General features: G+C 36.1%; 1 protein-coding gene across 1 annotated transcript in view; it reads right to left on the bottom strand.

The window, feature by feature from the left end:
* The window catches only part of LOC107044964, a gene marked incomplete at its 3' end in the record, with an annotated part of 65,470 nt that extends 43,235 nt beyond the window's left edge, over positions 1-22,235 (bottom strand). Inside the window, exons 1-2 of the mRNA XM_029126581.1 lie at positions 22,224-22,235; positions 20,641-20,986 (exon numbers count right to left, since the gene is read on the bottom strand). Of these exons, the coding sequence (XP_028982414.1) occupies positions 20,641-20,986; positions 22,224-22,235 (358 nt within the window). The remainder of the gene's footprint in view (positions 1-20,640; positions 20,987-22,223) is intronic.
* Positions 22,236-22,585: the final 350 nt, after the last annotated feature.

Here is a 22,585-nt window from a genome sequence, read left to right as displayed (position 1 = left end):
AGAGAGAGAGAGAGAGAGAGAGAGAGAGAGAGCGTAAAAATTCATAAACCGTTGCCTTTTCTTCGCTTAACTCTACTTTAGATCTACATTGATTTCGAAGAACTGCTTAAATTGGTTACCTATCGCGTGAATCGATTCCGTACATTTTTACAATAATATTCATTAAATAACTTCATTAGATAAATCCGATATTTGGCAGATATCTTTTTCGTGTCTGTTTTGTTGAGTTACAGTTCAGTATTTTTGAGATTTTCCTACGTAAATTCGGTTAAGGATCAGGATATCATCGTGGAATATTTGGCCAAGATAATGTGCTACCTAGTGTTTCCTGTAACCCTTTTTGGCTAGTCGATAAAGTGAGTACATAGGTCGAGTTGCAATTCATGCGCTCCCTTGACCGCGAGTGTTTGGGCTTTCCGTTGGAAGGCCGCGGAGACAATTTCCCAGTCGTCGAAACGTATCGCCATTGGGTTTTTAGTTTAGTTAACTTTGCGTTTACGTTTGAGTTTTCATTGGTAAATTCTTAATTCCTCTCCGGATAGTGCCCTCTGTAAATAAGCTACCTGATTCCGGTCGTAGATGGAGTGAAGACCCGCTCAGCCATCTCAGTTTCGTGTTGAGTTCAAGTGATTACAGTTTTGTTAGGTTAAAATAATTAGAATTAATTATACGAAAATTCCAATTTAAATCTTTAAATATTTCACCCACAATTACCCCATGAATCATTAGTTCGCATATCCAACACTCGAGTCATCACCGTACAGAGCTAGTCTCCCCCAGACTCCCCAACCCTACGCAACAGGCCCGAGCTGCCGCAAGCGATAGTCGCCATTACAGTATCCCTCCGGACGACTAAGAGTGAATTACGAGTCGATATCTCTCTCTGAACGAGTGTTCTTTTAAGTAATTATCGAGGCTCCGCGACCAAAATTCCGTCGACTTCAACGCTCCAGACTATGGTAAGTACCCTCGTATGTATTTAGAAGTGATTAAAAGTGAATTAGTGCGGTTTTTTGAAAAAGAAATTGGACCACGTGGGATGGTGTCGCTACTTTGGCGACAGGACGCCAGCATCGACATACATAGTTTGAAGGGTAGAAAATCCTTCAAACGGACCCAAATGCTACCTGGAAGCTACCTGAAATTGTCTAAATGATAATTACGCCACTTAAATAAATCAAAATGGTAATAATGCTACCTACCATAACTTTTGGGTAAAAATTCATGCTTTATGCGTCTCGCTACGGCGATTGATGCAACTCGCTACCTGCTTCATTGCTACCTCTTTGTTTGCTACCTTTTCTCGGTCTCTTTACGTAATTATCCTATGCTACCTATTTCTTCATATTTCTCCAACTCACAAGAGTTTTGGAGGAAAAATTATGCTACCTGAATTGTTCTTAAGCTGCCTTTTACGCGTTTTAATGCTCTCTCTAGCGTTCGTTGAGTTTTGGATTCCGGTTGGGCATGGGGACGCTACCTTCCTGTTACCTTTTCTTTCTTTGGTTGGAATCCAGAACCAGAAAATTATCTAAGCTCTCTTACGTTAATGAATAAGCTACCTATTATTTTCGAAATCATTTGAAACCGTTAACTACCCATTTTCATGGAGAAAATCTCCATTTCCGGGTTAGAAATGCTCCCTTCCGGTAAATCAGCCACGGGGCTCCCTAGCTCATTTTGCTACCTTTTTGGTGGACGAGATCCCCGATTTTAATGTGTTACAAATGGCGTAAGAATTAAGAAAACCATTAAAAAGGCGCTCCAGAATGTGAAATTCGATTAATTACAGTCGAAAATAAGGAAAATTAGTACATTCTCGTGAGCTCTCTCTTTCTTTCGCGTAGCTATCTCAACCGTTCTCTCTCGCACGTACGCTACCTTCCTATAGTCTCTCACTCTCTCGGATTCGTGTTCCCCTCGTGGACAATACTTTTGCTTCCTTTTATCAGCTTTGGATTGGGATCGCTTTCTTTTCCATACTTAAAATTATTATTCGCATATTTTCGAGTCTTTTGGAGTTTAATGGATCATTTCAGAGTATTTAAAATTATTTTGAGTCACATTAATGTAATTTTGTATTTGTACGAATTTACGATTTTGTATTAATCTCGGTACAATTATGTTTTGTTATTCAATATCGACCTTACCTATCCCGTGTAGAATTTAAGACATTAGTTTATTGGTTTCTGGATCGATGATTGTCTTTGTTAATTCATGTTCTCGTCCACGAATCCACCGCTTTCTCCACGACCCGCACACTGAGCAGCCGAGTAAACCCCGTACCCTCGTAATCCACATTTCTGCGTACGCTTTACGTTATGCCTCTTCTCGTTATTGAATTTTTGGGGACAATCAGTATTTAGTTTTAAGAAAATACGGTTTCGTTTGCGGTTCGTCGATTCCGCGGTGTTAAAAATCGGCTGGCGCCCTAAACACTCGAAATAAAGATTGAATGAGCTGCTGATTGTTCCTGTAGTCCCGTTTTAGCGTTATGGTTTTTGGCGTTTCAGACTTGTCGGATTACGAGAACGAAGGTAATGGGTTGGCCATGTTTGGATAATCGAGAATTTTGGGTTAGAGTTTATTGCGGATTTGATGAGGCCAAAGAAAAATCATTACACACTATACAAAATTATTGAATAAACTATTTCCTTTTGTTACAAAATTTAAATCAACATGCTTCTCAATTAACTACCTGGAATTCTATTGAATTAACTAACTTACTACTTGACTATTGGATCATATGGATAAGATTAAGTGCCATTTCATTCTTTTTATATAAGTACTTCTCTGAAGAACGAGGAGACTGATAATTATTGGAGTATTTAAATAATACCCCGAACAAAATGCATATTCATTAAGATAGTTATTGCGGAGGCAACCAATGTAAGTATTTCCATTATCACTATTTGGAATAGCTAATGTGAGATGAAATCACATGGCGCTCAAAATTTATATTATTACAAATAAAAACAGAAATTTAAAGGAAACAACTAAGCAATGCCCGAACAGTTAACATTCGAGAATTTTCAGTTAAATAATTAGATTGAATTACCGTGTGACGGAGGTCACTAAAAAACTCGGATAAACCAAGAGAGGTAATGACTAAGAGTGGAGTGATTGTCGAATTAAATAGGAGAGCATACCCTCTCTCGCTCTTTTACCCGTAGTTTCCCTGAAATGTGTAAATAGTAGTGAATAAGCCATCTCGGATCCAGTGGTGAGAAGATCAACACAGGAAAGTGTTATTGAACCCAATGTTTTCCAAAGATTGAGGCGCAGGAACGGAATGAAGCATTCTCGATGACATTGGCCCAGACATTTCGGGGGTGGAGATTCACTGGCAGATCCACAGGAATGTCTGGGCAGAGATGAACGGACCTGGAGGTGTAATTCCAGGAAAGTGGACTCACGTCGTCAATATTTTGACGGGAGGGGTTATGTCGTCGGATGCAAAATCTAGTGGCATTTGGAGCCTTCGCAAGGATGGAGCCGCAAAGACCTTCACAAAAAGAAGGTGGTTGAAGGAAAAATCTGGAATTTTCCCTCATTGATGAATGTTAATGAATAGTAAAATATTAATGAACTGATAATTGGGTCACTGGCACTTGGAACAGCTGTGAGATCGGTAAAACAGGCACCGACCTCGACCATGGAAAATAAGTAATTGTCACCTTGACCGTGATGGCATGAGGATCAATGTAGATCAAGGAAGAAGGTCAAGGAAAATAAGAGAACATACTCCATTGGCCCTTCTATTATACGGGAGTGAAACGGAGACTTTGATTGGTGAAAACATGTGAGGAGACGAAAACTGACCTCGAAGAGACAACGAAGCCCGGATATCCTTCACTCTGCGTGACGACATGAACTGAAAATGAACTCTTTTTGTAAACCTAGTGAAAATTTAATTAATTAAGTGTTAGTATTAAGGAAAATTATAATAATCAGACCTCAGAAGCGATCTGAAGAGTAATTCCACCCGGAGAAAATGACTGGAGCCCGGAGACAATATAGAGAAAATAGGAAATTGATTCTTGGCGAATCCTTCTCACTGTGAGTATGCTAATAATTACGGAGTGACAGAGGGATTCTTATAGTGCGAATATCTTAAATGAATTGTTGCGATCGGATATAATTTAAGTGTGAATTAGGTAGTAAGAGAGTTACAGGGTATTTTTCTCGGTTTTTTTGACAATAAAATATAAATAGTTAATTGGGAGAAGTCCGAGGATATTATAGCATCCCTGGCTTTACCAGTGTCGCCATTTTGGCCACTTTGGCCAATTTGGAAAATATAAAATTGATATAATATCATTCACGTTTGTCCGAGCAATCGTTAATGAGTTCGAGTTGCTAAATATCCCGGAAATTAAGTTGAATTATTGAGAGTATAGCTTAAACCATAGTTTCGGTTCGAGATATATTTCAATTATATTTTTGATAAAAATACGAATTCGAGAATAGTTGTGAAACGGAGTGGAAGCCTGGTGATTTGAGGGACGCCTCAAACTCACACATTTTTGTATAGTGTTTTCCTCAATCATTTCTTTTGTTTTCACCTTTAAATGGATTTTGGAACATTTATTCGTATTGAAAGGTCCGAACAATGATTTGAGTTATTGAATAAATAGCGTCTTCATTTTACTAGTTGGAAAATATCTGTTTTGTTTTATCTGGCCTTAAACCACGTAAGTCAGCCCGAACAAAATTAATCATTGGATAACAATTGATAAAAATTATATTTTCTGACATAGTTTAGTAATATTTTGGCCCGAACAATAGTAAGCCCATCAAAAGTAATTATGAATAATAATAATTTAATGCCAAAAAGCATCTATTATGGAAAATTCAACTTGTACGTTATTTAGGTCTACAAAACCGTTCAAACTAAATTATTTTGAAAAAATAATTGGTAATTTTAGAGAAATAATTAGTTTAATCTGGTTTGAACGTCACAAATGAACAGAACAAAAAACTCGAATTTTAGATCCGGATTATTACTTTGATTATCGTTGATGATTATCACTTTGATTATAAGGCCCGAACAGAGTATAATTCTGAAATTATAATTTTGATTTCGTTTCAAGGTTACAATATGCGGATGTGGACTTTGTGATCAAGTTTTGGAAAACTGAAGGATTCAAGAATTAAAATGATTCCAAAAAATCTCTAATTTCGTCAGATTATAGGTATAAATGAGAACTAACTCTGTGCCAAATTTCAGCTCAATCGATTTAGTCATTTTGAAGAAGTAGTCATTTGTTTCTAAATCGCTTTTCCCAAATACCTCGAAAAGTATCCATCCGATTATAATTTTTTTTCAAAATATTTATCTCAATGCCTCCCATCTGAATCAATCAAAATATGCACACTCGTTCATAGAAAGTTTTCGAGATATTGCGATTTTTCGATTCTTTGCTCAAAATCTTGTTAGCACTCTTATTTTCGTAAAAATCGACATATCAAATTTGAAATTTGGAATGAAGTTTTCTCTTACCATTGTAATGTTTTGTATTGAAGATGGGCTGAATCGGATGGTTAGTTTAGGAGATATTAAATTTTGTGTTCAAAGTGATTTTCTTGAATATGTAAAAAAAAAAACTCCGTCAATTTTAATTTTGTTTTCCTTCAGAATATTCGTCTTCATGTTGTCTATCTCGATGAATCAAACTATATAGAGCTGTCCATATAAAGTTTTTGAGATATTTTCATTTTTCTGTTCTTGACTCACGAAGTCTCCTCTTATCACTGTAACGGTTCGTATTGGAGATGGGCTGAATAGGATGGTTAGCTCCGAAGATACTCAACTCTGTATGTAACTCGATTTTATAGCGCTTTTCTTGGTGTTCTCACTGCGGCAGTAAGCAGGCTGCATTTCTTAGCAACTGAAAAAATTTTTGACGTGTTTCTCAAAACAAGCGACAACGCCATTATCAGTTGTAACATTTTTTGCCGACTGAACAAGCATTTAAAAAACACGCCAGAAACTAAAGTCGCTGTCAAGAAACACGAGCTGCTTACTGCTGCAGTCAACACGCTGAGAAAAAAAACATTCGGAACCCCGCCATCAATGTGTCACGTCAAAACGGCAAGAAAATTACGTAATCTTTTATTTCTATTCAACTAATTTTTGACAACTCTAAAATTTTTAAAACAAAAATGAAATGACTCAAACTTCAATCACTGAATTTAATTTTTAGAGATCCGAACAATTCTCAAGAATAAAACCCACTGGATAGGTATAAATAAAATAAAATCTAAAACACAATTTTGGTTTCAAATGACTCCGAAGAGTGTATATTTTAAAATAAAAACATTGAAAAATTTATAATGTCAAAGGACTTACAATTTGTTGTTCTCTGCTAAATCCCAAAGGTTTCAATTTTTCACTTAAAAAATTTATTAATAATGCCGCACTATCTTTATGATTTTAAATTTTTTTTTGGATGTTGTCTCGACACAATCCAAATATTGTACTAATTGAAAACACAAAAATATAAGCCACGAAAGACTTAAAAAGAAAAACAAATCATGAAAGATTTTTAATAACAGAAGTCTTGAAAGACTTGTAAAATTAAGCCACGAAAGACTTAATGAAAAATCCAAGTCATGAAAGACGTTGGAAAACTTCAAGGGTCACGGTGGCACTTGAAAAGCTACGGTGGAAAATACTGAGGAACAAAACGACGCGCAAGTGGTTTTGTTACCCCAGTCTGAGGGTGTGTCCTCAGATGTACGGAGGGAAAATCTAGGGAACCAATAGTCGATGACCTTGGGCCCGAATTTCCCTTCCTTGCACTCCGCTCTCAATGTTTCAGGGTTAACTCCGACCCCTCTACATCGAGATGTCGAGAGTGTGGGCGGACTTTTCCAACCCTCGACTGCCAATGAGAATTGTTTCGGGAGGTCCCATTTTCTCCCTCCACAATCTCATTTTTTTTTTAATAACAAATTAAACAATTTAATTATTAACTAATAATTCTTATTTAATAATCTTAAACATATTTCAATATTCCTGAACATTATTTTGGATAATTAAAATTATTTATTCTAAGTAACAATTCTTTATTACGCCGTTCTCATTTATCTCAGAGAAATGAATATTAATTATTTGGATCCGTAAATAGAAAATTTTTTAATTAAAAAAAAAGAAAATGAAAATCATTTTCCATAAAGAGAATTAAATGGAGTTCAATTCATAACGAAATATATAATTGGATTAACTGAAATATTCTTTCGAATTGAAAATAATTCAAAAGTATAAGTTAAGATTCTCCTAACGAAAAGTTTGTCACATAAAAATAATTGTCATAAAATTTGCAATTAAACTGCACTGAAATTATTAATTTAAAAGAATATTTTTTTTAAACATTCGAAAATTGTCAAAATAAATGTATGACTTCCCGTTATGAAGAGAAACTCGAAGAACCCCCATTAAGATTTCAAAACGGGACGGAAATNGATTCTCCTAACGAAAAGTTTGTCACATAAAAATAATTGTCATAAAATTTGCAATTAAACTGCACTGAAATTATTAATTTAAAAGAATATTTTTTTTAAACATTCGAAAATTGTCAAAATAAATTTATGACTTCCCGTTACGAAGAGAAACTCGAAGAACCCCCATTAAGATTTCAAAACGGGACGGAAATTCGGATTTGGTTTTACGAGGGCCTGGGCCTTGAAAGAAAACAGACCCCAAGTTAAGATAAGGGACAGTTTAAGTTTCCCCAATACACATGAATACTGGACACGTCACGTCGGAATTACCAGACAAAGAGAAAGAAAGAGATAGACGGGGCATGCACTTGAAATGCCTTCAGCATGACAAGACCCTGACCCATGTCTATTACTTTATGACTGACTTTTCGGGGAAAAGTCAGCTCGGAAAATGTTAACTGCAATTTTACGACTTGCAGCTGGCCTTCGGGGCCTTTTCAACTAAAAATCCCGGCGCGAGAGAAAGTTTTAATTTTAACGGTTTTTCCCATTCGAATATTATTTAATTTATTTAAAAAAAAAAAAGAAAATGTGAATTCAATATTTTCGACGGATGTCACACCCCCGCAGTTAGACGGAAGTACGAGTGACCGAAAGAACGAGAACGACGCAAAAGGAAAGTGCGAAATAAAAGATTTGAACAAAAACGACATACGTCGAGAATTACGTGATAACTAAGGAAGAGAGAATAAAATAATTAAAAAAAAAAAATCTACTTGACATTATCTTTGTAGACTGCGATGTTAATCCCTCTCGAACAGAAGTATTCTACGTGGTTGTCCAGGTAACCATAGGCGCAGTCAATGCACTCAATAGCCTTTCTGATGCTAGCCAATAATAATCGTCTACCCAAACTTCTTCTTTTCCGCAGGCCTTAATACAGAAAGCCATCTGGAATTGTTGGATCTGAGGATGATTCTTCGGATCCTCAGTATTCAACAAGTCTTCAAATTTTGGCGACCAATGCATTGGTCGGTTGGACGCCGTGGTTTTCCTAGTGTAAACTCTTCTGGGGAAACCTTCAAATTTCTCTTCGAATGCCTTCTCGGCCGCTTCCACCGCTGCTGCCCTGATCTCTGCTTCTGCTGCGTTCGCCTCCCGTATTGGTTTGGCATAACGCTCCAGTTTTTGCTTCTGGAGTCGTGCTACAATTTCCGCCATCCTAGCCCGATGAGCTTCGGTGATTGGTGACGACATTTTATTTATTTTAATATTAATGAGTCCTGTTGACAGAAAATTGATGTTGAAGGACGAAATAATGGGAGTAGCGTGTAAAAATTTTAAACAAAATTATCTCTTTTGGGGGTTGTTTCCCCCAAACGTTCCTCTTCATCTTCTCGAATGTTTGGATAAGGATTATTTGTTCCGTCTATAGGTGGAGACGGAATTGTCGCGATTTCGATGTCGCGATCTTCAGCACGCGTATAACCTCGCTGAGATCTCGCCAGATGTAAAAGAAGATTAGTAACAGAGTCCCAAATAGCTCCGACTAATTGAATGGACCATACATAGACAGTGTGGAGAGCGTATCCATGAATCACAGTGTCCGAACTGAAAGAATCGACCCCACGTCTTTTCCCACACATTTTCTGCTAATTTTTCCAAAGCGTCCTCATCGAATATATTGTACTTCGAATTTGATTTAAGATTGCGTTGTTCTCCATCGGTAACATAATACGATCTCGTATTTTTTCGAGATCCTCTTCCGAGTAGATTCCGCTTGTCGCTAAATGGTGCGGATCCTCGTATTTCCACGTCACTTTGACATTTGGCTTGATTTGCGCTGGCGGCAGTGTTTCGACTGGCTTTGGCATCAACTTGAACCACATGTTACCCAGACGATAATACTGAAGTAATGGTGAATTACATGGAACCTGTGTCGCTTGAGTTACTACGATATGAGTACGCGGTGTTAAAAATACAGTTTCATTTCCGCGTAATACAGGCAACCGATTATAACATTCTTGAGGTTTTATAACTTTTACTTCAATTGGTATATATTGAACAATATGTATNGTCAATCAGAGTACTTCCGATTTGGACAGTGCCATGGTTATGGGCAACCAAGTATGCATCTTCTGAGATGAAATGGATATACTCCATGTGTGCGTTGTCTACTATTGAGATATGGGAGTTCATCCCGCAATAGTAAACTGTACGACTTATTTCAATTTTACACTGAATCACTTTTGTGTGAGTGTATTTATCTAGTTGTAACAAGTAAACATTCGTTTTCTTTGTTTCAACTTCCTCTTCATTGATATCGCAATCATCGATATCAAGTAATGAAATTGTAGTAACATTAAGATTGTTACTACCGCAATCATATCCAATTATTGCGAACACATAATTCCACATTACTAACAGTATTAAAAACTTCAAAAGAATCATTTTCTGTAATCANCTAATCATAAAAGAAAAACAACGAAATAGACATTAATTTTTCGTTAAATATGAAAATGAAATAAATGAATTTATAATTGAGTTTAAAGTATGTAATCCGAACCTGAATCAGATGAATCATCCTTCTTTTTCCTTATTAATTTCTTTTTATTTTGTTCTTTAAGTTCCACAATTTTAGTAATTTTTAAACGATTTGAATGTACAATTTTATTTTTATTTTTGTATAAATCTTTTACATTTCCATTTGGAAAGACTTCTACGACTTTAAAAGGACCATCATACTGATCTCCCAGTTTTCCTGGTTTAGGTCCACTCAATAAAAAGACATTATCACCCACTTGGAAATTTACGGGGTTGATCTTTTGATCATAATACTGTTTTGACTTATATTTTGAATCTACTAGATTATCATAAGCCAGTCTTCGTGTTTCAGTTAATCGTTTAACAAGATTTTCAATATAATCATCATAAGTAGGCAATCTATCTAATTCATGCAACGGTTCTTCTGATGGAAGTCGTGCGGTTTTGCAAAACACTAATTCATATGGTGTGAATTTAGTGCCCTCATGTACTCAAGTGTTGTATGACAACATTGCTAGATCAATCCATTGATCCCATTCTGAATCTTTGCTCGCATATTGTTTTAAATATTCACCCAATACATAGTGTGAACGTTCCAATGATCCATTCGACTGTGGATGGAACGCTGTTGTCTGGAGTTTTTTAACTCTAAATCTCTTATTTATTCGCTGCATCATTGTGCTAATGAAATTACGACCTTGATCGGTCAAACATACTTTTGGAGAACCAAAGATACAAATAAAACGCTTAATAAACGTATCTGCAATTGTCTCCGCTTTTTGATTTTGTAATGGAATAGCCATAGAAAATTTAGATAATTAGTCTTGAATGGTCAAAATGCATTCATTGCCATTAATAGTTTTCGGTAAAGGACCGACGATGTCCATAGCAATTTTATCAAATACCGAGCCCGGAGTATCCGTAATAAGCATCGGTTGCTTAGTTTTTACACGAACGAGTTTTTTGAACTGACATTCTGCGCATTGTTGAATTCTACATTGAATATCTTTTTCAATATTTTCCCAATAATAATCTTGTTTGATTCTATTATGGGTTTTTGAAACACCCTTATGTCCCCCAATAGGAGAGCAGTATCTTTCATAAAAAATTGTGTCTCTTTTTTCCAATGGTACGTATTTAAGAGTGCCGAGACATACAATAAATTTAATATTTTCGTTTTTGAAAATCTCTTCAATTGAGATTAAAATTTCTGACCAAGGAATATTATCCACGAATTTCGAATAAGAAATTGAAACTGATTGAATTTTTTCTGTTATTAAAATTTCTTTCAAGTTATTGAAACTCTCACTTAAATATTTTTTAATTGTGAGGTTAGATTCCCCACTTGATCCTTTAATAATCGACGCAAAATGGAAATTTTTTCCGATTTTTTGCTTATAAATTCCGCCTAAGCTTGTAGCTTTAATAAAAGGCAATTTATTTAATTTCTTAAATTCCTTTGCACCCTCATCAAGAGGTTCACCCTCGTTTGAGAAGAAATATAAAACATTATCTTTTCGATAAGTAATTAATTCTTTAGAAGAAGTTACATTAGACTTCGATTTTTGATCTTCTTCGATATCAGATTGTTCAGATTCTGAATTTGAATCATCATTAATTTCACTATTATCAAGTGAATTATTTAATTTTGAAAATGAAGGGTTTTCATGAGTTGGATTGTTCATATTCAATGATTCTTCCAAATCTTCCACATCATCATTACCATGAACAAAGTCATTATTATTTACGCCATCAGAGCTCTTTGCTCGTTTAGGCGGTCTGCCTCTTTTTCTTTTTGGCATAGAAATATTAAATGGTACCTTCGAACCGTTGGAAATTGAATCATTATCATTATTTTGATTATATGGAATTTTACCGCATGAAATCCGAATTTTACCATTTGAAACTGGAATTTTACCGTTTGAAAACGGAATTTTACCATTTGAAATCGGAATTTTACCGCATGAAATTTCATCAATTTTATCAGTCATTTCTTCATGATCTGATTCATTTAATATATCAAAAATTTCCTGTAACTCAGGATCAAGAGGTTCTTCCGCCCTCTTCTTTTGTGCACGAGTAGTTACATTTACCGGTTCAACTGAATTACGTGATAACGCATCCGCATTTAAATTAATTCTTCCCGGTTTGTACTGAATATCATATTCATATTCAGCTAATTTTAATCTCCATTTTAAAATACGCGTATTCGCGTCTTTTGCGGTTCTAAACCAAACTAATGGTTTATGATCTGTAACTACCGTGAATTTATGCCCGTAAACGTAAGGCCTAAAATTTTTAACCCCTTCAAGAATGGCTAAAGCTTCCGTTTTATACGTGTCATATCCTAGTTCTGCGCCCCTTAAAACTCGAGAGTAATACGCGATAGGTTTATCCTTCCCGATTTCTCCCTGAGAAAGTACTGCACCGATGGCAGTGCCTGAGGCGTCAGTCGTTATTACGAAAGGTTTAGCAAAATCTGGATACTGCAAAATTGGAGCTGTATATAGCGCATCTTAAAGGGTCTCAAAAGCATTTTTAGCTTCTGAGGACCAAACAAATTCTACATCATTTTCGAGTAGACGAGTTAAAGGCTTCGCGATTTTTGCAAAAATTTTAATAAAACGCCTGTAATACCCTGTCAAGCCAAGGAAAGAGCGAATATTTTTCTGTTCTTTTGGAATTGGAAAATCCCTAATAGCTGATAATTTAGAGGGGTCAGGTTTTAAACCTTCTTCACTAATTATATGACCCAAATAATTAACTTCCGGATGCAAAAATTCGTGTTTGTCCGGTTGCAATTGCAGATTCGCTTTTCTTAGACGCTGCATTAAATCTTTTATTTTTTTTTCATGCTCATTTAAATCTTTTGCAAATACAATGACATCATCAAAATAAACAAACATTGATATGCCTTGTAAACCAGACAACACTGTATCCATTAATCTTTGGAAGGTGGCTGGCGCATTTTTCAACCCAAAAGGCATTCGGTTGAATTCCCAATGACCTTTAGGTGTGGAAAAAGCAGTCTTATAGCTATCCTTTGGATCCATTTCAATTTGATGGTATCCGGATGCCAAATCAAAGACTGAAAAATACACTGATCCCCCCAATTGATCAAGAATGTCTGTAATGTTGGGGAAAGGATAGGCGTCAGTAATTGTTTTTTCATTCAATTGTCTAAAATCAATCACAACTCGCCATCGTTTGTTACCCTTTGAATCGGGTTTCTTCGGAACCACCCAAACAGGACTGCTATATGGGGATACCGATTCTTTAATTATTCCTGTTCTGAATAATTCGTCAATTTGTTGTTCAACCTCTTGTTTAGTAGAATGAGGCAAACGATATTGTTTAGATGCTATAGGAAGATCATCTTTAATTGGAATTCTATGTTGGTAAACTTTAGTTGAGCCCAATGGTTCACCAGGGATGTGAAAACGATCTGAATATTTTTTAATCAATTCTTCCACATGAACTCTTTCCTTATCACCGAGGTGATCTAATCTTAATAATTCTTTAATTTGATCGCATCGATCTTTAATTTCCACTTTTTCCATGTGGTTTACAATTTTTTTTACGTTATCGGGGGTAATTTTATAATTTGAATTTATACAACTATTTACAAAATTTTGATCATTGGGTTCATGTATTTGGTCACACTCACGTTATACTAAATTGGGTATTTTTACTCCAACTTCCTCATACGTGGTGTTATAAACGCGCATGTAAGCACGGCCTTTGATATTACGCACTAGGCAATTGCCTGCGTAAACCCCCTTATAGATTTTTAACCGTGGTATATAGCCCTCTTTAATCTCATCATTTTTTACATTGATGTAGAACGTAGGTTCGCTACGTGGTGCTATATACATCACGTTATTAATTGAATGATCCACTTGTTCAAATGGATATTCTTTCCCATTAATTTTAAGAATTTTATTGGCAAAATCGATTTTTGCCCCCGCGGTTTGAAAGAAATTCGATCCTAATAATCCCGCGTAAGGAATACGCATGTCATCCGGAACGACATGGAATAATGCGATTTTTCCAAAAACGTCCATATTAATACTTCCTAAAGTTAAGACCGGAATTTTCGAAATCCCGTGGAATTCAATTATATTTAATTTATCGATTTGTACATTTTTTTCCCACGTATTTATTTTTAATTAGATTTGGTGAAGCTCCCGAATCAAGCATCAATTTAATCTCATCTTTATTTTTATTAAAACCGATTTTTACAAACGGAATATCATCGTTATTTTTAAAATGAACGGAAATTACTGGGAGTCGTCTTCCGACTCCGATTCCCGAATCATTGTTACTGGGCGCTGAGTCGGCGCATCTTTCCTTGCGCCCGATTGGAAAGACGACTTCTGGTTTCCCGAATTTTTCTGGGCCAGAGTCTGACAATTTTCCAAAACGTGTCCCTCTTGTTTGCAATATCCACAAGTGACTTTTTTCGATTGAGTTGATTGACTCGGACCACCCCTACATTTATTTGCAGTGTGGCCAAAATTGTCACATAATTGATATTTTACTTGATTTTCCTGGGAATTTCGATTCAACGAATAACACGTCTTTGCCGTATGATTGCCTTTATTGCAAATCTGACAAACGACATTGTTTGAATACTGCTTATTCAAACGAGTGAAACACGTTTTAGCAGAGTGGCCACGCTTATTACAAATTTGGCAGGTGGCCCCCCCGTTAGAATGGCAATTATTCTGATTATTCCCGCGATTGTTTTGATTATTATTTACGTTTTCATGGTTTTGACCATTTTAATTAAAGTTTCGATTCCCATTTTGGGGATTTCGCGAATTGAAATTTTTATTTTGATTTTGGTTATTATTTTTCCCGAATTTTACCGCTTTCTGATCCTTCGATTTATTATCGGATTTTTTTACCTCCTGAGTTTTGGTTTTTTCACCTCTTAACTCACTTTTCGCGATCAATTTACGCTCGATTTGAATCGCTTTATCGTACGCGTCTTTCATTGTCTCGCATGTCGGCATGCGCTGATCAATTTCCGGTTTTAAGCCTTGGAGAAAACATCGTCTGATGTTTTCATCAACGCTGTCTTTACAGGCTTTAAGTTGGTCATCGTTGTGTTTAGGGTTTTTTACCTTGAACAATTCAACGATTTCTTGACCTTTTTTCCTCAATTTATTTGCAAAGATCACTACTGAATCCGTGTCTCCTTGAAATAATGAGCCTAACTCTCCTTGTAACTGCCATTCAGTTTTAATAGGAGTGTAAATAGATTTTAACGCTTTTATTAAGTCTTTAATTTTGGTGAATTTTTCACTGTTTAAAGAGTCTTTTACGGATTGACTCAAACATTTCCTCTGAATTAATTTTGTGATATTTGCTTCTGCTTCATCGGGAAGCATTTCTTTCGCTTCCTGAACATTTACAATAAAATCGAATAATTCACCCGATTTTCCCCCGAATACGAGTATACAAGAAACCGCATCTTTCAACGATATTAATTGATTTGCGCTTAAATTAGCCATTTTATTTTGATCTATTATTTGGACATTTACTGAGTTATTATCGAAACTACCCGATATATCATTTAAATTTCCCGAATTATTTTCGTTACTTTTTTCTTTTAAATTTAATCTCCGAAATTCCGATATTTCTAATGGATTTATTTCCGAAATTACCGAGTGATCGGCTTCGCTTGAACTGTCACTTAAAAGACCTTCAAAATTAAATGATGGCTCTGTTGTTTGAGTCGCATCACCCAAACCCGAATCGACGGTTTTATTAATTGTTTTTTTATAAGCGCGTGGTGCTGGAATTACTCCCGATATAATTTTACCGCTTCTTAATTTTCTTTTATCCTCGTCTGAGGTTGACGGTGCGGGCGAGTCGTTTCCCGACATTTAATATCATTTTAAAAAAAAGAAAATTTTTCTTTTTTTTTTTACTTAAAATTCCCCATCCAGTGTTCCTCAAAAATTCGAATAATATTATTGTTTTTTTTCAAATTGTAAAATATTTTTCTCATTTTATTTCCATTTTATTATTATATATTGTGACCGTTCAATATTTAATTAATATTATTTCCTAAAAGGGGGATTTAGGGCAATTAAATAATGAGGACAAATGAGGGATAAAATTAACTAAATATCTATATTTCTAGTAATTTAGAGATTAGATCGTCGTAAGACGTTTGAAATGCCTTTTACTTGGATCTAGGGTTATGGGTAAGGCCAGGCAACTTTTGTACACGTAAAAAGGGGAGTGACTCTAATGCAGAAAAAGGGGAGAAGCTAGTCGTGTCGAGGGAATGCAACTAAATATAAAAAGAATAACTAAATGGGGAAGAAACAAAAGAATGTAGGCTCACCGTTGGGGGGTATGAAGGGTAATATTGTGGGGTCAAGAGGGAAAATGAGGGGGGTAACTCGTACTCACGATGGGACTTCACTTTGGCGAACACGTGGAATTCCACCGGCGCCTTGCACTCCTTCCAAATACCAGGGCGTTTTCCTGGAGAGCCTCCTTTCCCCCTCGGGGTTTCCTGGGCACCAATACTAGAGCTGGGATGAGCTCGATGTATCAAAAGTCCTCTTTTTATCCGCCAAATAACTTCCGGGCGAATTTCACTGTATTCACAATTACTACTTTCGGGGCACGTGGCGACTCACGGGGCAGCTAATGCACGAGTGACGGTCTCTTCTTTTCCTTCGCGATTCGTGGGGGTTCGTCAGGTGTCGATGTCCTTCGGGTTTTAATTCGGGAGCAATCGGGGCCAATCAGCACGGGTGAGTGGTGACGATGACCACAATCCAGGGATGTCTCGCAAGGGATTATTGCTGGTATTGAATATTCGGGGGTCTAGTATGGGGAATTTCCAGGAGGCGATGGCTTCTCCAATTGATCGGGTGGGGCCGGAACTGATGTCTTCTTTCGGCTGATGTCTTCGTGATGTCCAGGGGCAGGGGTAGAGGGGCGATGAGGGGAAAAGTGAGGGAAGGGGTATCCAACGGTGGCGGGATTTACATTTTAGGGGGCAGTGTGTAGTGGGAAAAAATATGTAGAAAAATAATAAAAAATAAATGAATATGCCTCGTCACTATATTTTTTTTATGAAATTAATAATAAAAATTTGTACTAAAAAATGTTTTGACTTAATGGAAACTCCAATATGAGGATTTAAGTTATTTTTTTTTAGGAGGAGCCCCCAATTTTGTCACGTCAAAACGGCAAGAAAATGACGTAATCTTTTATTTCTATTCAACTAACTTTTGACCTGAAAAGTCAACTCTAAAATTTTTAAAACAAAAATGAAATGACTCAAACTTCAATCACTGAATTTAATTTTTAGAGATTCGAACAATTCTCAAGAATAAAACCCACTGGATAGGGTTAAATAAAATAAAATCTAAAACACAATTTTGGTTTCAAATGACTCCGAAGAGTCTATATTTTAAAATAAAAACACTGAAAAATTTATAATGTCAAAGGACTTACAATTTGTAGTTCTCTGCTAAATCCCAAAGGTTTCAATTTTTCACTTAAACAATTTATTAATAATGCCGCACTATCTTTATGATTTTAAATTTTTTTTTGAATGTTGTCTCGACACAATCCAAATATTACACTAATTGAAAACACAAAAATATAAGCCACGAAAGACTTAAACAGAAACACAAATTATGAAAGATTTGTAATAAAAGAAGTCTTGAAAGACTTGTAAAATTAAGCCACGAAAGACTTAATGAAAAATCCAAGTCATGAAAGACGTTGGAAAACTGGAAGGATCACGGTGGCACTTCAAAAGCTACGGTGGAAAATACTGAGGAACAAAACGACGCGCAAGTGGTTTTGTTACCCCAGCCTGAGGGTGTGTCCTCAGATGTACGGAGGGAAAATCTAGGGAACCAATAGTCGATGACCTTGGGCCCGAATTTCCCTTCCTTGCACTCCGCTCTCAATGTTTCAGGGTTAACTCCGACCCCTCTACATCGAGATGTCGAGAGTGTGGGCGGACTTTTCCAACCCTCGACTGCCAATGAGAATTGTTTCGGGAGGTCCCATTTTCTCCCTCCACAATCTCATTTTTTTTAAAATACAAATTAAACAATGTAATGATTAACTAATAATTCTTATTTAATAATCTTAAACATATTTCAATATTCCCGAATATTATTTCGGATAATTAAAATTATTTATTCTAGGTAATAATTCTTTATTACGCCGTTCTCGTTTATCTCAGAGAAATGAAAATTAATTATTTGGATCCGTAAATGGAAAATTTTTTAAATAAAAAAAAAGAAAATGAAAATAATTTTCCATAAAGAGAATTAAATGGAGTTCAATTCGTAACGAAATATATAATTGGATTAACTGAAATATTCTTTCGAATTGAAAATAATTCAAAAGTATAAGTTAAAATTGTCCTAACGAAAAGTTTTTAACATAAAAATAATTGTCATAAAATTTGCAATTAAACTGTACTGAAATTATTAATTTAAAGGAATATTTTTTTTAAACATTCGAAAATTGTCAAAATAAATTTATGACTTCCCGTTACGAAGAGAAACTCGAAGAACCCCCATTAAGATTTCAAAACGGGACGGAAATTCGGATTTGGTTTTACGAGGGCCTGGGCCTTGAAAGAAAACAGACCCCAAGTTAAGATAAGGGACAGTTTGAGTTTCCCCAATACACTTGAATACTGGACACGTCACGTCGGAATTACCAGACAAAGAGAAAGAAAGAGATAGACTGGGCGTGCAATTGAAATGCCTTCAGCATGACAAGACCCTGACCCATGTCTATTACTTTATGACTGACTTATCGGGGAAAAGTCAGCTCNCATAGACTGGGCGTGCACTTGAAATGCCTTCAGCATGACAAGACCCTGACCCATGTCTATTACTTTATGACTGACTTTTCGGGGAAAAGTCAGCTCGGAAAATGTTAACTGCAATTTTACGACTTGCAGCTGGCCTTCGGGGCCTTTTCAACTAAAAATCCCGGCGCGAGAGAAAGTTTTAATTTTAACGGTTTTTCCCGTTCGAATATTATTTAATTTATTAAAAAAAAAAAGAAAAAGTGAATTCAATATTTTCGACGGATGTCACAAATGTATTGATGGCGAAAAAAGCATTAAAACATCATTCAGTACCATACTCACTGTTACATGCTCGCTATCATATGCTTGCTGCCCCCTGCTTGTTTCATTGAAAACTCGAATTTCTTCTCATTATAATTATATTCAGACCGTGCAGATGCAGATAATTTGGGAGGATCTGGTTTATGTTTGGAATTTCTTTTTCTCCAGAATTGCGATTAAATGTCAGTGGACAGTTGAATTTGAAGAAAAATATTTTGTTTTGCTCAACTTCGAAGTTGATGAAGAAATAAAACCTACCAAAAAAATCATTGAACATGAAAAAAATGATAACTTTTCCATGTGAACTGATTTTTTTTCTCGTAAAACAGGAACTATTTCCAATTACTCTTGAAAAATAGCACCTCACTTCCATTTGTTGATTTTTCATGGTCCAAATTCAATTTGAAAATACCATGGGAAGATCAAAAAGATTCAAATAAACTGCGTAAACTAACACCAGAAATGAATTCGCTCAAATGTTACACATGGATAAAGTTGAGAATATTAGTAAATCGAGGAAAGAGTAAAATTTTTACGCAAAGTACAGCGCATATTACCTCGTTCATAATTTTTCTCTATTTTCACAATGAATAAATGAGTAAAAAAAAGTTCAAATCATTGGAGTACAAACGGGAAACAAACAATAAGGTTCTTCCTTCTCTATCGTGTATGAGGTTGCCCGCACTGCTACCAACTTAGTGGCTCCAATGTGACTGGTGGGATTCAATATAATAAGAATCGGAGCAATACGAATATCAATCGTTGGTATGCGCGTATCTTTGTTAATATTGACTGAAAGAAATAGTTACGTCAAAGAAAAGCTTGTAGGAAATTTATATGATGTAAATAACAGCATTTTTGTCGTAGCTTCTCGCGTTCTAATTTTATTTAATGAATATCATTTGGTGGTAATGGCGGGGAGAGTTGCTTCCTGTACAAATTATTGGTAGCGCACGGTTTTCACACAATTGGAAGGCAAAACATTTCTTGGCGGATATGCTGCCTTGTGTCTCGATGTCTTCCGTTGGATAGGCTTAGTCCTCTGCGTGTTTCAAGTTTCTCATATTCTAAGTATCACTAGCAATGTTATTGACTAAAAACAATGCAGAAAATCATTTTTTTATATTTTTGACCTTATGACAGGTATTAGTGTACGGTATCTGGTATTACCTGATTGAACAAAAAATTCCAGTCAAAAGTGCTTTTTTGAAAAAAAATTACAATAAACCATTGATGCGATAATGTTCTATTCTTTCGATACCGCATGAAGGTAGGGCAAATGAAGTTTCATGTTATTTTTGTAGTGTACATTAGTTTCTGTGGATTACATGAGGAATCTTCCTAAACAACCCAATAATTGTCTGTTTCCTCGATTGGAACTAGAAATTTCTAGAAGAGCAATTTGCATAACAATTACGTTTTATCCCGCGATTTATATGAAGTCAGTCCTTCCAGGTGTAGTTGGAACGGTATTTTTTTAACCAAAAAATAAATTTATTGTGCCTTTTACTCACCAACTACACTCAGTTTGTAGGCCTGACTGATTTTCGGTTCCGTCGATACTTGGCATTCATATATTCCACTGTCTCGCACCTGCGGTGATGTCACTTTCAACGTCCATTCATCACTACCATCACTGTGCATGGCTTGGAATCGTTGATCATTGGTGTATGTCAATATACCAACAGTCAGGATGTGGAGATCCCTTTTGCGTATCCATGATACCTGAAAAACCAAATAAAATTGCGAAGTTATGATTTGCACATACTTACAATAGGGTGAACAGTCCGTTGATCGGTATATACCTGGATAGACTATAACGTAAGGGGCCACTGAGTTTATTTGAAAGTCACGCAACGCCTTCGATTACCACAATGAGAAATAAAATCCCCCTTTCTACATGCTCAAGTAACCCGTCAGTGGTAGGGGTTGTAATTTGACCGAAATTATTACAAAGTTGCCCTGCATATTTAACCGTTGCTGTTACGGCTCTGTATTATTCAAATAAAGCATAGAAAAAAATCCCTTTGGGATATGGCAGGAGAGACGGTCGTTGAAAACAGCCCCCTATAACTCCTATGACGCTCATATACTGGCATTCTGGTAGCTTAGAGTCACCCGCGAAATAGACCGTGTGGGGTGCTGTCTGTTCATCTCTCGAGAGTTTGCCGCAATGTTTTGGCTTCCATAACCTTTATATCAAAACCGTCGAGCTAAGCAAAATAAGTGAAATATATTGTAATTTCCAAGTGATTAATCGGGTTGTGAATAGTTGTTATAATTTGTTTGATATACTAATGATATGTTTTAATGAAATGAACACATAAACAGTGTCATTTTTAATACAAATTTATAAATCGGTGTAAGCGTAATTTATCGAATGACCAGAATGCCTCGTAACTGCATAATACAGAATTGCAATGTTCAAAAGTCCAAGAATGGAAAGTTGCACACTTTCACGGTGTCAACAAAACCTGATGTCATGTTACAATGGCAGAAGAGAATCAATGCCTCGTCTCCACCAATTCCAATTGTATTGGAACCAAAACAACCAATTTCTGAGATACATTTTGCTGAAGGAGACAGTGTCTTGGAAACAGCGCATCAGGAAGACGATGGTAGGATTTGGGGAACTGTAAGTAAATTTCTCATCAATTAATTGATTGTCAGTTGTTTAGTATCTGTGAAGTTCTTATACAATTGTCTGTTGTTTTTTGATAGACGAAGTATTCTCGAAAGCAAGTCAGGAAAGGAGCAGCACCCTCGATTTTTCCGTGGTCAGGGAGCCATTCGAAAACTGAGGCATCAGTGGATTCTATCGTCTACTCTGGAGGAAATTCTCGGTCAGGCACAATCACAAGCACATCTGAAATCATCCGTCAAATAAAGGCGAGGCAAACAAAAGGAGAGATTAATTATTCAATCCTTGCAATTCCTCCCGATCCTCCCGATGCAATAATCTCTTCACCACGCTTACCAATTGAGTCCTCTCTATTTCCTGGGGCCGATGTCAACAAAAATACTGCCCCGAAATGTTGCGATATAACTATAATCCCTCCTGATTCTCCTGATGCGACAATTTCTGCACCACTCTTACCAGTTGACTCATCTTTATCTCCTAGGGCCGATGACAAAAAAAATACTGCCCCGAAATTCAGTGATATAACTCATCCACCACAAAGCTCTACAGATGCTCAGGAATTAGCTTGCAGTGAAGTTGAGGCTCGGATACAGTGGACTTTTAAGGAGTTACTGGAAGATAATGACTTGAATCTACCACCTTCATGGACCATTAATATTATATCAAATGAAGAAAGGAAAGTGGTTCATTTCAGTTTTGTGTCAGGGGTTATGGTGAATGAAACCGTTAAAACTGGGATTTTGAAAGAAATAATAATCGAGCCAAGTATGAAAATCCAAACGCGTGTAGTAGGGAAGGAAATAGACATCTCTTCTTTT

The sequence above is a fragment of the Diachasma alloeum genome, unplaced genomic scaffold, assembly GCF_001412515.2.
Source record: "Diachasma alloeum isolate Michigan unplaced genomic scaffold, Dall2.0 Dall_scaffold_00855, whole genome shotgun sequence".
Classification (NCBI taxonomy): Eukaryota; Metazoa; Arthropoda; class Insecta; order Hymenoptera; family Braconidae; genus Diachasma; species Diachasma alloeum.
This window is presented reverse-complemented; position numbering and strand designations above follow the sequence as displayed.